This window comes from Oratosquilla oratoria, chromosome 11, assembly GCF_046742065.1.
Source record: "Oratosquilla oratoria isolate Oo_2021 chromosome 11, ASM4674206v1, whole genome shotgun sequence".
Lineage (NCBI taxonomy): Eukaryota > Metazoa > Arthropoda > Malacostraca > Stomatopoda > Squillidae > Oratosquilla > Oratosquilla oratoria.
The window spans coordinates 28,851,909-28,869,668 of record NC_134787.1 but is presented as its reverse complement, the minus strand read 5'-3'; the positions used below and the strand labels follow the sequence as shown (position 1 = coordinate 28,869,668).

General features: G+C 40.0%; 1 protein-coding gene across 1 annotated transcript in view; it reads left to right on the top strand.

Annotated features, from left to right (window-relative positions):
* Dap160 (dynamin associated protein 160) overlaps positions 1–17,760 on the top strand; it is a 465,025-nt gene that overhangs the window by 17,733 nt on the left and 429,532 nt on the right. The window contains exons 6-7 of the mRNA XM_076192536.1: positions 6,680–6,745; positions 10,242–10,438. Coding sequence (XP_076048651.1) covers positions 6,680–6,745; positions 10,242–10,438 — 263 coding nt within the window. The remainder of the gene's footprint in view (positions 1–6,679; positions 6,746–10,241; positions 10,439–17,760) is intronic.

The window sequence follows — 17,760 nt, the reverse complement described above, 5'->3', positions numbered from 1 at the left end:
GATCATTCCTTTCTAGCAAAGTAAGAACCATGCTAGCACATTTGTGTCCAGGAAGCCATTCGGAAACAGTATCAACATATTTCTTCTCTGAGGGATTTATGGCCCAGCTCATTGGCTGTAGCTGATTACCTGAGATCCATGGGCCTCCTTCAAGAGAGATCTGGGACAACAGCAACAGATTGATTGATTGATTGATAGATATGCAAAATAAAACTAGGCACTTCTTTTCTCAAACAGTGATACAGAAAATGTTAAAAAGATATTGAAAAACCTCTCATGTAGAAGGACCAGACAAGATATCAAACTACTACCAGAAACTTTTGGGCTCTCCAGTATAAAAAGCCCTGACATATTTTTAACCATTGCTAGGCATGCAAATGATCCCAGTGATCTGAAAAAGATCATGCATCATCCCCAGCCTTAGACCAAATTGATAAACCACACTGGTCCTGATGTGGTGATTTCTACATTGTGGGGTGACCCCCCCCCCCAAACTCCAGCAAGGAAGGAATTGGAGACAAAACTATCACAAGAAGCCCTTGCTATCCTTGCAGGTGTCATGGATCCCTGGGAGCAGCATTGATTACTCCGGGCAAGTACCACAGCCCTTACCCAAAAGTACACCCTCACATTTTTTCAACACCGAGGGGTGATTCTCCAACAATCATCCATCTACTCCTCCTATTAGCCTGAGATGTAAAGAATTTAATCCTGGACCCACCACAAAGTACACATGTTCAGCATGCTTCAAACCCATCACCTTGAGCTACCAGGTAAAGGGCTCAGTTCAATGCAATTTATCCAAAAACTAGGCCCACCCCACTCGCAGAATGCTTGCCGACATTACAAAGGATTACAAAGGTGGAGCATGCCAACAGGAGACCTTTTGGTCCATAACTAGGTTGGATGCGGAAAAAAATGTAATATAATAATGATAAATAAAAATTATAATAATATAGATAATAATAAATAAATGCATAGGTGTAGTTAGATAATAAACAAGCAGATAAATAGTAAATAATAGTAAATTGACAGATAACTAATAAAAATAAAAATCAAGCAAATAATAATAAACAAACAATAACAAACAAATAAACAAATAATATAAAAAAACTATGCATGAAATACTACACAAACACCTGGCCCTGTTCCTCATTCCAACCCCTTACTTCACCCTCATCCTCCCCACCTGCATCTTGCATCCTCACCCATACCCCCTCCCTTACCCATTCCTCCTCCCACCCTCCCCCAACCACTCCCCCTCATCCTAGCACTGATCCTAATCCTCCAACATGCACCAAACACACAATATCAACATCTTACAATTAAACATTGATGGCATCAACACAAAAAAAAACCCACACACAAACTTGAACACTTTCTCAAACACAACATACACATTGCCATCATACAAGAAACACCCACTTTTCTTAATTTCACCACCATAGGCTGTTGGCAATGGCAGTGGTCTTGTCACCCTAATCCACCAATCCATCTGCTTCATGGACACAAGTACCATCACCAAGTCCTCCCTCCCTCCCACTGATAGCACCACTTAAGTTCAATCAACCCAAATCCAAACAGGTGACAAATCCACAATCACATTAGTTAACATATACACCCCTCCCCTGCGATCATCCCCCACAGTTCCCAACAACTTTAGGCCTAACTTCAACCAACTTACCACTATCCCCAAACTTATTGTAGGTGGCAACTTCAACACCAAGTCATTGGCTTGGTATGTCAGCAACCCCAGGATGGACAGAAGGTTTGATTTACAGACACAGCTTGACTCCACTAACCATCATGAACAACACCCATAATCAGACACATATCCCCCATCAAGCCCTCTATACCCCCTTCTCTCCTTAAATCACCTTCTGTTCCCCAATATCTTCTTGGAAAGTGGTCAGATGCCTTGGGTCTGATCATCATCACCAACAAAACACAATATACCTCAGTTGGCTACAGACAATACATTAATTACAAAAGAGCAAACTGGGAAGGTTTTATGGGAGAGAGAACAACACTTTGAGACTCTGAACAGTACACCAATCACAGATGTAGACATTGCTGTGCACACCATCAACACAACCATACAAACTGCAGACAAGAAATACATCCTCAGAGGCCACAGAATATCACACAACCCAAATTTCACACCAGAAATTTAAGGCCTTATCAGACGCTGCAACACATTCCAATGGACCCCCCCCCCACACCTATCTTTCAGAACATAACAGACCAAATACAAGCATTTAACATTGAGATCAACAATAAAACATGAACAGAAAACACTAAATTGGCAAAACTTTGTCACAATCATGAAACAAACACCAAAAAAATTGTACAAGACACTTGTAGCATTACACTATCCAATAGTAACAGAACAGCAATCACCACAACAATCACCTTACCCATAAACAGACAAACAAACAATCATAAATCACTTTGCACAAAGAAACCATCCTATCCCTCACCCTGACAACTGATGCATCATCTAAAATAAGAAAGACTTCCCCACAGACTCAGACAATGTAACCTTCAAAGACAGCCAGACAAAGCATATAATACTTAATCTCAAACACTCCTCCACTTGTGGTCCAGACAACATAAGTAGCATCCACCTAAAACACCTTAGACCACATGTAATACATGCATTCATCAATATTTCAAACTACAGCTATTTACACAACACCATACCCAACATCTAGAAGCATGGTAAAATCATCACAATCCCCAAATCTAACTAAAACCCAACAGTTCCAGCATCACACCACCCAATAAAAATCTAAGCACCCTCTCCAAAGTCATAGAATGCCTCATACTACAACTCATCACACCGCATAACCCCCCCTTTACAAATCATAACACTATTTAAGACCATTCCACTCCACAAACAGTCTTCTGATAGATCTCCCACAAAGAGTTTTTAATGGAATTAATTCAGATAGGCCCCCTCACAGAACACTTGTTATAATGCTAGACAATAAATATTTTTATGCCATCCCCCACACAATCTCACAAACAAAATATACAAAACAGACATGCACAAATAATACCAATAGATGGATGGCCAATTATTTGGCAGGTAGAAATGCCTGTGTGTCATATGATAGCCAATCATTGCAAACCAGAAACTTCAGGAACAGAGAACCTCAGGGTTCTATCTATCCCCCACACTCTTTGATTTATACATGCACAATATACTCACACTCCACATCACAGATACATGAAGGATACATGAGGGAGGACAATAGAAAAGGATAGGATGTCAGGCTGTACAGCAGTAACGAGCAGAGTTCTGTAAGGTTCAGTGGTTGCACCAATAATGTTTCTTGTCTATGTCAATGACATGACGGAAGGAACAACAAGCTATGCCATGTTTGCAGTTTACATACAAATCATGAGAAGAGTGAAAAATGAGGAGGATGGTAGACTATTACAAAAAGATCTAGACACTATTTCTACATGGAGCCAAGAATGGGAAATAAAGTTTAATGCCAAAAAATACAAAGTATTGGAAATGGGCAATAGCAGCAAAAGGCCATCCTTAAACTATTCCTTGGGAACTAAACCCATGCCAAAAGTAAAAGAGGAGAAATACTTTGGAGTGTTGATAAAAGACAACCTGTCACCTGACAGACATATCAGCAAGGTTGTGGAGACATATGGACTACTGCAAAAGGTTGAAGTGGCATCCCACTGTATAGATGAAGAGATGATGAAAAAATTCCTCAAGACCTTGATATGTCCAAGACTAGAATATGCATCAGTATTATGGTTCCCCCACAGAGCAAAGGATATGAGTAAGATTGAGAGAATACAAAGGGCAGCAACCAAACTGGTCCCCAGCCTGGCAGATAAACCATATAAAGAAAGACTAAAAGTACTGTGTCTGCCAAGTTTGAAAGATTGAAGAGAAAGAGGTGATATGATTAGTGTTCAGGTCACTAAAGGGAATAGATTCCATTGACAGAAGAGATCTCCTGATTAAAGATGGGAGGGCTTTAAGAGGTTATGGAAATAAATTAAGAAAGACCACATGTCTAAAGGATGTGAAGAAATACAGTTTTCCATATAGATAACCCCTGAATATAAGGGAGTACCATTTTCCCAAAATGAAAAAAAAAAAAAAAAATACATTGTCATGGACCTGGCATGATTTCTGATTAACTGTCCTAATCTGACCGAGATTTGGACAATTCTGTCAATTTCCTGCTCAGTGTGCTTAATTTTCCCCTCTTGTATAGAATATTCACATTTTCAACAGGAAGAAACAAAGGCAAGGTACAAAAATAACTTTTACTTACATAAGAGAGAGAGAGAGAGAGAGAGTTTTGAAGTGGTGTGCAACCTTCTAAATAGGGCACTCACAGATGCTGCTGGGCAGACATGCTGCAATTGCTGTACATATAACATATATATTTTTTTCCTATTTGCCTGTCTTCACACATTCACTTCACCTTGTATATGAGGAAGGTGTACAAATATTTATCATCTACCTATCTATTTCACGTTTGGCACACCGTTAAAATTATACTGGTACCACTTCTGGGTGCCACCGAGTGCCATCCTTGGTTTCAATCTCTTGACCTGGTATCGGTGTGGGAAGTCATGCATCCCTTTTCTCTGTGTCCTCAGATGACACTGGAGCTTCACGCCTTTTCGTTCTTTAGGGTATATCTGCAGCAAATAACCTTATTTTAGTATAAATTTACTATATCCTAGACATGGAATTTTTTACATAAATCCATTTGAGGTATATCATGGCATACAAGACATACTATACATGATCATTTCATGACACATACATGACAACATGGTCTCATAAATATACACTAGCTTAGTGTATATTTATCACTACAGGTTTAAATGTAAGAACAACAGCAATTATTGCTATGTTAGTTATTGCATCATCAGTAATGTCTGATGAAAGAGACAATGTGTACCATATTTTCAAAGTCAGTATGGTAGTTTCTTACTGCTGATGGTGATAGTAAGCACTTGTGTAACAAACTCATAGTTCAATAACTGGCCATTTGGTATTGATGGCACAACTATTACGCTGATCAGCTGTTGTAAATTGTGGGTGTGCAGGGCTATGTTTTCTACTGCTGTAAATAAGTTCAAAGTTGCAGAGTAAACCAGCCTAACTTACCTTGAAATTAATTTCCCATATGAGTTAAATCATTGATATTGTTATAAATTCTATGTTAAATACTGTAGACTTACCAAATATGAGTTTCAATAGGAAATAATTGTGTTGGGCTTCAAGAGTTATGACAAGTAGTGTGCAATAAGTGTTAGGCAAACACTTTCATTTCTCTCATTGGTAAAGGTCCACATTTTATATTTGGCACAAGTCAACCCCTGGATTTGGAGAATTTTTTTAGGCTTCAAATGTGAACTTATACGCCACAGATGCAACCACCAACAGAGGACACAGAACACTTCATACTACAATGTCCCACACTAACAATCCCTATACAACAACACAGTATATCTTCCCTGAGTGATATGTGGTCCCTCTGAGAGGCTGTTGCCAGTTATCTGAAGGCTGCAGGTTCTGCAAGAGAGACCAGGGGCAATGGATTGATTGCAGAGATGACAAGAATATTCCTTAACAATGATTATGTTATAAAGGTAATAGTTATTCTAACTAGAATTATCAATGAAATAATACAATAATGAGTACAATCAAACTACAAACCCTATACCAATGCTGTATGGTCTGTGGAAGTGTTGGTCACAGGAGGTACATGTTATAAGAATATATAGTTATCATCACCATTACTTTTTGCTGTTTTAAGTTGTTTGAAGTAGTTTTTATAATTCATGTAAATCAAATGCCAAAAAGGCGCAATATTTAGGAGAGCTTAAAAGTTGGACTCTGTAGCCTAAGGCGAGATGTCTGGCCACCCAAATAGTTTGATGTTATCATGTTGCCTAGTGTCCTCCAATGTAAGCTATAAATAAAAAGATAACAAAGTACTTAGGGAATTTTTGACATAGTGTTTTTAGTATAGTTAAAAAGCATATTTCATTGAGTTAGCATTTTAGTGTAGTTTAAATTATACTAATATAATTTTTCATGTGAAAAGTATTGAATGGAGAGTAGAATGAAATAGAAATTTGTGTAGATCTGTTTTAGAAATTAATTCATGCTGAATGACTTCATTATTGATTTATAGTATTTTAGGATATACACTTGTATGTAGAGTTGATTTTGATGGTTGATATTTGCATATATAGCTCTGGCTGTGTAATTATGGTAATTGAAATGTTTTATTGATATTAAGGTAGAATTTAAGGATTAAATTTATAATAGGAAGTTTATGTATTACCAACTATTTACTTGAACATTGTATACTGTAACTAGGCAGATAGTAATTAACAAACAAAAATTATATATGTTGATGTAGTATTAAACTTAGTAAATACTTGCTCTAAGAAAAGGAAATGGTGAAATGAATAATGCAGATAGATTCTTCTTTAACAGTAGCAGCAATAGTATTAGTAGTGGTAAAATTCTCTGCAAGTTAAAGCAAACAGAATACATTATAGTGAAAGTTATCCTTATCCTTATCTTCAACTAAGCTGAATGAATTTATACATAGTGATGGTCATCATATACACTTATGTTAAGACTACACAAATACTAACCTAACTTTTCCAGGTGGTTTTAATAAGAGCATAGCTGCAGGAAGTCTGGGAATGCAACCCCTGCAACCCTTGGTGCCAGGTAGGCTCTGTGTGGGATATGGGCTGGGATTGGGGAGTTTTAAGCTTAGGAAAATAGAGAAAAGATTGATCATTTTCACTGTTGGCTATGAAAAGATTGATCATTTTCACTGTTGGCTATTGTAATAATAGTTATGAGAGCAGTAATAGTAGAATTCCCTATGAGAGTATAAAGATAATTCTGCATTAATTTCTGTATGCTTTTGTTCATGTCATGGAACTGGTGCACACGAATTGGAATTTTGATATACATACATAAATATATATACCAAAGGCTTTTTCCCCCTTATAAGGGAGGTAGACAAAATACAAAGGTATAAAAATCACTCCCACCCATTCCATCCCTAACATACTCCACTCCCCTCCACCCTCTTCCCTCCCTCTCATCTTGGCACCTTCTGGATGATGGGTCATCCCTGCATCTCGCCCACCTCCCTGGGTCAGAAGTAGTGTCGCAAGACAGGACATCCACAGCAAGACAGCTTTATTAAATTGATGACCCCCCCCTCTCCATCCCCTCATGAAGAAAAAGAGAAGAAAGGGAGAAATACCTTTGGGCTGTGTCAATTTATTTCTCACACATACTCCCTCACCCCCCATCCCCCCACCCACTCCCCCTCATGCATCACAGCATCATCCATATACAACCATTCTCCATTCACCCCTATCTTCTGTCCTCTCACATCCTTCCTCAACAGACATTCCCCCATTTTCCAATGCCCCTTTTACCCTATCTATCCATCTCATCCTTGGTCACCCCCTCATGCTCACTCCTTCCACCTCTGCCTTCCACACTTCTTTTACTAATCTTTCTTCTCTCATTCTTTCCATGTGTCCAAACCATCCCAATACTCTTTCATCAACCCTATCTCCCAACTCCCTTTCCATCTCCGTTCTCCTCCTCACCTCCTCTTTTCTCACTCAATCCAGCCTAGTAACCCCTTATCATACTCCTCAGACAACTCCTCTCAAACACATTCAAATTCCTCCTCTCTTCCTCTCTTATGTTCCATGTTTCTGACCCATACAGTGCTGTCAGCACAATCACTCCTTCATACAATCTCTTCTTAGCATTCATTCCCAAATGTCTATTTCTCATTACACTTTTTAATCCCCTAAGGCACTCATTTATGGCTTGTTATGGATTTGGAAAAGGGGTATAACAGGGTAGACAGAAAGGTACTGTTGGAGGTTTTGCGAACATATGGGATTGGAGGAAAGCTGTGTTTGAAATGGGAATGGAGAGAGCAACTGATTTGAGGTAAAGGTGGGGCTTTTTTGAGGGATGTGTCATGTTGCCATGGCTGTTCAATGTATACAAGAAAGGGGTGATGCAGGAGGTAAATGAGAAGGTAATATGTAGGGAACTAGAGATAAAAATGGAATGAAGTGGGAGGTGAACCAGTTGTTTGCTGATAACCCTGCATTTGTGGCAGGGTCAGAGGAGGGATTAAGGTAGTTAGTGACAGAGTTTGGGGAGGTATGTGATAGGAGAAAATTGAAGGTAAATGTGGGTAAAAGTAAGGTGATGAGATGTATAAGAGAAGATGACAGAGTTGGAAATAAGTCTTAAAGGAGAGAGGCTGGAGGGAGTGGATAATTTTAGGTATTTGGAGTTTCAGGTGGTAGGAAAGGGAGGAGTGGAGATAGAGATCAATTGTAGGTTGAGAGAATCAATTTAATGTCTTGGGGGATTAAAAGACTTCATGAGAAATAGGCATTTGGAAATGAATGCAAAGAGGAAATTATATGAAAGGATGATTGTTCTTGCTGACAACACTGTACTGTGTGTAGTTTTGGAATTACTGTATTTTTCGGTGTATACCACGCTGATTTTTACTACATATCAAACTTGAAAATTAGCCCTGCATGTTATACAATGAAGCCATTATTATTATTATTATTATTATTATTATTATTATTATTATTATTATTGTTATTATTATTATTTTTTTTTTTTTCAAGGTGGGTGGGGAAGACAGTCTAAATCTGCCTTATTAGTGACAAGACTGACCAATGCTGTCTAAATACTGCACTCTAGCAACAGACCATAAGTGAAAGCTTATCAAAATAATAAGCCAAATTAGTAATATTTGTGCTTGTGAAATTTAATGGAATGGTTTCTAAAGTATATTCAAAATTGCAGAACTTACTCATATTCCCTGTCTTTAATGATAATTGATGACCTGTTTAATAACACTTTTTATATTGGTATGGGACTTCAATTAACAATGTATGATAGATTAAAGAATTCAAGGACACACCTGATGCACTGCCACAATTTTGTTTACAGTTGCTGTGCCACTAACCAGTTGGTAGCATTCTTCTTCTTCTTGTGGCCTGTTTTACTTTGAATCATTTCTTTGGTCACTCTCCTTTGTCTTCCTTTATGATCTTTTATGGTCATCTTTTATTATCCAACACTTGACCAAGAATGTTTTCATATTGCGGTTTACTATTACACTCCCAATCTATCTGTCCCGTGTCACTCCAAGTACTGTTTAAATTCCTTACTTCCAATGCAGTGGTACACCACTTTAATGTACCATTGTTATTATTGACATAATATATTTGTAATAGTAAGATTTTTGGATATAATACATCAAGGTACAAATGAAAATATAATAAAACCAATGGGGAGTTGGGGAGGGAATTTGTAAAGGAAATGGTTATCAAATTTGTTAACAAAACACCTAAATCTACCAGGAAAAGATATTCTCTTCATAAATTGTGAGATGGGGAACTTTCTGAAAATTTACATGATTCATAGGCATTTTAAACATCCATTCTCCCCCTACACCCAAAATGAGCCTACTTTTAAGATGCACTGTATCTGTCAGAGTGCAACATATGCCTAAAAATACAGTGACATATATATATCCCCTTCTGTTGTCCAGATAACCAGCTTTCTTTTACCTTTAACAGCTCAAGATTTTATCCTAATTTGATTTTGTCCTATCCTTGCTTTTATAATATTGGCATTAATTCTCTTGCTTGTAAAAGTCTCATTTTCCCATTAAGGTAATAAATTTCTGCTTTCTGAGCCAATATTATGGATTTTTTCTTGTTCACACTTTTGCTCTAGGTCATAAAACTGAGTCATGGGAAGAAAGTAATTTCAGTCTTTTTAACTTGGTTGTGAATTCACATATCTCTAGTGATGAGTTGTGACCTTCAAAGCTATTCCTTTCTTTCATTTTGATCTCGGTATCATCTTGTTCAATTTCCCTTATGAGATTACTCACCCTTACTTTTGGAAAACCTTTGAAATTTTCCATTCATGCTTAAAAAAATAATAATAACCAGTAATTTTATGCTTCAGCAACGACCCTGAATAGTGTTGCTTCCCCATTGTGCACTCAATTGGTGTATGTGTGTGTACAATGTGTGGATTGGATCAGGTTTAAATACTGTTTATTGCTTCCTGTGTATTCATTGACATTACTATCTTCCCATTGCCATAATATATGAGAATATGGTTGGTTGGTCATTTCCAGGCTTGCCAGGAGGGGCACCAATGTCAGCCATGGCACAACCCACACCTGCTCAGCCCTTGGTTCAGCCTACCCCTGTACAACCCATGGTACAGCCCATTACAGCACAACCCCTGGTTCAGCCTATGGCCACACAGCCAGTGGCTAAACCTGCTCCTGCCCAGATGATGCAGCCTGTTGTTCCTCAGCCACCAGCACAGGTGAGGCATCCAGCTTGATTTTTTTTTTTTTTTTTTTTTTTCTTATAGCCTACATCTGATGGTATATTAGATATTTTCTCAGGTGTTACCTAGCAGAAGTTTCCTTAATTTTTATCAAAGAAAAATTCTCTCTCTTACATGTTTAATCACAAACCATTGCAGGCTTTGAAATGTTGTCTGTAGAGTTTAAAGATTCATAAAAGAATGGTGTTTTATAGTCTATATTTGTTTTATATCATATTTTTGAATCTATACACATTCTCCGCTCACCCCTATCTCCTGCTTTCTCCCTTCTGTGGTCAACAGACATCCCCCTCCTGCTCAATGCCCCTTTCATCCCATCCATCTATAATAATTATAGATTCTGTATCATCCTTGGTCACTCCCTCATGTTCACTCCATCCACCTCTGCCTTCCACACCTCTTTTACTCATCTTCCTTCACTCATTCTTTCCATGATATTTTGATGCAGCCTGAAGGGATTTCTCCCCATGTGCTGTTTTTCTGCATGAGGGGGAGGGGGGGTTGTTGATTGAGTGAAGCAGCCTTGCTGTGGATGTGCTGTGTCTTGCTTCATTGGATCTGATCCAGAGCATTGGGCATGATACAGGGATGACCCTTCATCCATGAGGACCTAAGATGAGAGGGAGGAAAGAGTGATGGATGGGAGTGAAATGGGTGGGGAGGGGATATGCCCTTTGATTTTGACTACCTCTCTGGTGAGGGGGAAAAAGTCCTTGGTACACATACATATACCAAGGCTTTTTCCCCTTTACAAGGGAGGTAGCCAAAAAGAAAAAGGCATAAAACCATTCCCACTCATTCCATCCCTAAATACACTCCACTCCCCTCCACCCTCCACCCTCCCTCTTATCTTAGCACCTCCTGGATGACAGGTCATCCCTGCACCTTGTCCACTGCCCTGGGTCAGAGGCAGTGTTGCAAGACACAGCACATCCACAGCAAGGCCACTTCATTAAATCAGTGACCCCCCCCCCCCCCCCCCCGTCTCCGTCCCCCCATGCAGAAAGGGAGAAGACGAGTAGAAATCCCTTCGGGCTGCATCAATTTTTTCTCGCACATACTACCTCACCCCCCATCCCCCCACCCATTCCACCTCATGCATCACAACATCATCCATATACAACCATTCTCCATTCTGTCCTCTCCTGTCCTTCCTCAACAGACATTCCCCTCTTCCCCAAAGCCCCTTTTACCCCATCCATCCATCTCATCCTAAGACATCCCATCATGTTCCCTCCCTCCACATCTGCCTTCCATACCTCTTTTACTAGTCTTTCTTCACTAATTTTTTCCACATGTCCTAACCATCCTAATACTCTTTCATCAACCCTATCTCCCAACTCCCTTACCACCCCTGTTCTCCTCCTCACCTCCTCATTTCTCACTCTATCCAGCCTAGTAACCCCCAACATACTTCTCAGACACCTCATCTCAAACACATTCAAACTCCTTCTCTCTTCCTCTCTTATGTTCCATGTCTCTGCCTCATACAGTGCTGTTGGCACAATCACTCCTTCATACAGTCTTCTCTTAGCCTCCATTATCAAATGTCTATTCCTCATTACACTCTTTAATCCACCAAGGCATTTACTCGCTTCTCTCAATCTATATTCTACCTCCACCTCCACTCCACCCTTTCCTGCCACATTTGTACCCAAGTATCTAAAATTATCCACTTCCTCCAGTCGCTTTCCCTTAATGCTCACTTCCAGTATGCTGCCACTTTCACCCTTGTACATCTCATCACCTTACTTTTACCCACATTTATCTTCAACTTTCTTCTTTCACACACTCTCCCAAATTCTGTCATCAACTTCCTCAATCCCTCCTCTGATCCTGCTACAAGTGCAATGTCATCTGCAAACAACAGCTGGCTCACCTCCCACTTTTCTCCATTTTCTTTAACCATCTCCAATCCCTGACCCACCACCCTTGCATTTACCTCTCTCACCACCCCATCCATGTATAAGTTGAACATCTGCTCTCCTCTTTGCCTCCTTTACCTTTTGCTTTACTTCTCTTTTCTTTTCTTTGTACGTCGCATATGACTCCGTCGTCCTATTTTGTAACCAATCTGTGAAAGCTCGCTTCTTCTCTTCTACAATCTTCTTTGTTTCCTTATCCCACCACTCACTATCCTTCCTTCTATTTCCTCCTGTCCTTCTTGTTCCACACACCATCTTTGCACACTTTGTGACTCCCTCCTTGAACCATCCCCATTCCTCCTCCACTCCTAGCTCTACTCTATCCTTCACTCCCTCCCACTCCTCTCTCAGCTTCTTCTTGTACTCCCTCTCCTTTTCCTTTTCATTTAAAGAGTTCACTCTAAGCACCTTTTGTCCTTTTCCTCTTTCTCCATCTATCCTCCACTCTCAACTTACCTTCCACCAAAAAATGATCTGATATTCCCCCACTCTCTCCCCTTAGGACATGTACATCCTTAACTCTTCCTATTATACTCCTATCTACCACTACATAGTCCATTAACACTCTATCTGCCACCCTTCCATCCACCACCCTCTCCCATGTGTACTTATGCTTGACTTTCTTCCGAAACACTGTATTTGCTCTCATCAACTCTCTTTCTAGACACATTTCCACCATCAACTCTCCACTACGATTCTTTCCTGGAACTCCACATTTTCCAACCACTCCGTCAATTGGTTAATTTCCTACCCTAGCATTAAGGTCTCCCAGTACTACTACCTTGGTACATAGAATAAATAGATATCATATTTTTGTTGCTATGGATATAGAAATATACACTGTTATACATATTTTTCTATCATATTTCAAAGAGCAGCAGAAACAATATAAAGTAGACCAAGGGTTCTCAGCCTTACTTGGCCCATTCACCCCTTTCACCATTTGTCTGAATGTCATTCCCCCCTCCTTTCCAAGATTGCCTGTTTCAAAAAGTGCATTCTAAATAATATGCAAATATTACTAAAAACCCTTTTATTTTGTCCAAATTAGTAATATTTTTCTCATATTAGTATAATTCCAGCCCAGGTGACAGGCCAGATAGGCCAAAACCTGTAATTGCTTTCCTCGCCGTGTAAACTGACTGTGGTCACAAATCACCCCCAGAAAACCCAAAATTATCCCCTGGGGGTGAATTTCACCCCTAATGAGAACCCCTGAAGTAGACAATTAAAATTTATGCAAAACTTTGCTCTGGAAAGAAAATAATAAAAAATGTTTCAGTTTGAAGATAAGTGTGGGGGAAATGTCACAAAATTACATTTTTAAAAGAGTCGTGGAAAGATGGAAAAGTGACAAGGGGAGAAAAAAATACTGGGTGATTCTTACAAAAAGTGATTGCACAGAAAGATGGCAAGACATTTTATTTAGAAAATTTAGTGATCCATGGTTGAAAGAATGGGAAGATGGAATTGTTATTGAGATGGTGGAAGCTGCAGGGGATTTTGCAATTGAAAAGATCACTTATCTACCAAACAAGATTTATGACACCATATAGATACCTGATGTAATGAAGAGAACAACTTCCATAGTTATTCCATAGAAAGCTGACACAACTGAGTGTTCAAAGCACAGAACAATTACCATCATGAGTCAGATTGGTAGAATATTATTTAGATTAGTATCAATGAGAATCAGAGGAAAACTACAAATAGACAATATAGAAAAACAATATGGTTTTATAGAGGGAAAAGGAACAAGGAATACAAAATTTACACTTAGGAATATACTGGAGAGGACTACAGGAAAAAATATACACATATATTTACCTAGTTGTATTTTGCGGGAAGAGGAGCTACGCTCGTGGTGTCCCGCCTTTGTATCTCACAGTGTCTAGTTTGCTCTTAAACTCATGAATGGTTTTTGCGCACACTATTCCATTGTCCAGTTTGTTCCAAGTGTCCACCACTCTATGTGGAAAACTGTTTTTCTTCAGATCTCTTCTGTAGCTATGTTTTTTTATTTTCTTTCCATGTCCTCTTGTGCTTCTCCTGTCCCAGTCGGCCAAAAACTCATAAAATCAAACCCAGTTTAACAAGTCCTCTCTATTGAGTATTTCTGTGCCTTTCATGATTCTGTAGATGGTCAGCAGGTCACCTCTCTTCTTTGCTCCAGAGTCGGTAACTCCAGTTTAGCCAATCTCTCCTCATATGACAAGTTTGCAAGTGCAGGTGCCATTTTTGTGGCTGCTCTCTGGATTCTTTCTATTTTCTTTATATTCTTTTTGGTACTGGGTGACCACAATGTCACCGCATACTCTAGTCTAGGCCTTATCAGTGTAACCAATATTTTTTTGATAATTTCTTTGTCCAAATATGTAAATGCCACTTTTCTTGATCTTAGCAAGTTGTACGATTCTCCGACAATTTTGTTTATCTGTTTGTCATAGGACAAGTCGTTTGAGATAATTACACCCAAATGTTTTTTGTATCTCTCCTTCTTTACCTCCTTGGTTCCAGTTTTATATTGTCTTGATATTCTGGTTTTGCTTTTTCCAAACTCCATTATGCTACACTTGTTAATATTGAAATCCACTTCCCATTTCTGACTCCAGTTCCATACCTTATGCAGCTCTTCCTGGGGTATTGGTTGCTTGTTATTGTGGCAAAGTAGCATGCAGTCGATACTTTAGGGTCTATATGGGGCGCCCCTACGGACCAGAGCCACACATCATTTTGTCTATGATAGAAGAAATTCTGTTCATAGAGAAATTATGACACTTTTATACTACGACTGTCCCTCCGTTATGCTGTCCCCCAACCCCTTGTTGCTGTCCTGTACCATTTCTCTGAGTATTCTCTTTCTGATTGGGGGAATTCCCTGTGGTGGGGGAAAAGAATACTGCCACCAAGTTTTCCCACTTGGATCATAAGAGGCGAGAAGAAAGGGATGGGGAGAGGGACTAGGCATCCTTCTCCCTGTAGCCCCAAGGGGCAAATTCCTAAAAATCAAAGGAAAGGCATAAGGGGTGCTGGAGGGCCTCGGGCCAGCACCCTAAGGTTTGGGTCTTTTAATGTGCGTGGATGTGGTACAGATGAGAGTAAAAGGGAAGAGATAGGTAGTATGTTTGTGAGAAGAAAGTTGGATGTGTTGGCTTTGAGTGAAACTAAGTTGAAAGGGAAGGGTGAGTGTAAGTTTGGGAGTGTAAGTGGGAGGTTATCAGGAGTGAAGAGAGGGCGAGGGAGGGAAGGGGTGGCTATTCTAGTAAGTGAGGAGATAGGTAAAGGGGTTGTGGAGTGGAAGGAGGTTTCCTCAAGGATAATGTGGATGAAGGTGAAACTGGGAAAGGAGATGTGGGTCTTTGTAAGTGCATATGGGCCGGGCAGTGAGAAGAACATGGAAGAAAGGGAGGCCTTTTGGATAGATTTAAATGAGTGCATAGAGGGTTTAGGAAGAAATGTCAATGTAGTAGTACTGGGAGACCTTAATGCTAGGGTGGGAAATGGTCCAATCGATGGAGTGGTTGGGAAGTGTGGAGTTTCAGGAAAAAATCGTAGTGGAGAGTTGATGGTGGAAATGTGTCTAGAAAGAGAGTTGATGATAGCAAATACAGTGTTTCGGAAGAAAGTCAAGCATAAGTACACATGGGAGAGGGTGGTGGAGGGAAGGGTGGTAGATAGAGCGCTAATGGATTATGTAGTGGTAAATAGGATTATGATAGGAAGAGTTAAGGATGTACATGTGCTAAGGGGAGAGGGTGGGGGAATATCAGATCATTTTTTGGTGGAAGGTAAGCTGAGAGTGGAGGATAGATGGAGAAGGAGGAAAGGGACAAAAGGTAGGGAGGTTCTTAGAGTGAACTCCTTGAATGAAAAGGAAAAGGAGAAGGAGTACGAAAAGAAGCTGAAGGAGGAGTGGGAGGGAGTAAAGGATAGAGCAGAGATGGGTGTGGAGGAGGAATGGGGATGGTTCAAGGAGGGAGTCTTAAAGTGTGCAAGGATGGTGTGTGGAACAAGAAGGACAGGGAGAAATAGAAGAAAGGGTAGTGAATGGTGGGATGAGGAAACAAAGAAGGCTGTAGAAGAGAAGAAGCGAGCATTCACAGATTGGTTACAAAAGAGGACAGGGGAGTCATATGAGACGTACAAAGAAAAGAAAAGAGAAGTAAAGCAAAAGGTAAAGGAGGCAAAGAGGAGAGCAGATGTGAAATGGGGTAGGAGTATGATAGAAAACTTTGAAAGTAATAAAAAGATGTTTTGGAAAGAAATTAAGAGAGGAAGAGGAGGCGAATCAAGTAGGGAAGAAAAGGTAAAAGGTACAGATGGAGAGTTGATAATGGAAGAGATGGCAGTGAGGGGAAGATGGGCAGAATATTTTAGGGAGTTGCTGAATGTGAAGGAGGATAGGGAAGGAAAGATAGCTGCAGTGGGAAATGCGAAGAAAATGAGAGTGATGAGTGAGGAGAATGGAGGAGAAATAAGGAAGGATGAAGTGAAGGCAGCTGTAAAGATGATGAAAGCAGGTAAGGCACCTGGTCTGGATGGATGTCATGCAGAATGTCTGAAAAAGGGAGGTTCAGTGATGGTGGACTGGTTGGTGAGGTTATTTAATGTTTGCTGGAGAGAGGGTAGAGTACCGGAGGACTGGAGTAGTGCCTGTATAGTTCCTCTTTACAAGGGAAAAGGGGACAAGTGTGAATGTAGTAATTTCAGAGGGATTAGCCTGTTGAGTGTAGTAGGGAAGGCTTATGGGAGGATCTTAATTGAGAGGATTAGGAGAGGAACAGAGGGAGTAATTGGTGAGGAACAGTGTGGATTTAGGACGGGTAGAGGTTGTGTAGATCAGATCTTTGTGGTGAGACAGATATGTGAGAAAGCTATAGGAAAGGGGAAGGATGTTTTTTGGGCTTTCATGGATCTGGAAAAGGCTTATGATAGGGTAGACAGAAAGGCACTGTGGGAGGTTATGCAGATTTATGGGATAGGAGGAAAGCTTTTGGGAGCTGTCAAGAGTTTTTATGAGAGTAGTAGAGCATGTGTTAGGATTAGAAATGGAGAGAGTGAGTGGTTTGAAGTAAAGGTGGGACTTCGTCAAGGATGCGTTATGTCGCCCTGGCTGTTCAACTTATACATGGATGGGGTGGTGCGAGAGGTGAATGCTAGGGTAGTGAGTCAGGGATTGGAGATGGTTAAGGAAAATGGAGAAAAGTGGGAGGTGAGCCAGCTGTTGTTTGCGGACGACACTGCGCTTGTGGCAGGATCAGAGGAGGGATTGAGGAAGCTGGTGGCAGAGTTTGGGAGAGTATGTGATAGAAGAAAGCTAAAGATAAATGTGGGTAAAAGTAAGGTGATGAGATGTACAAGGGGTGAAAGTGG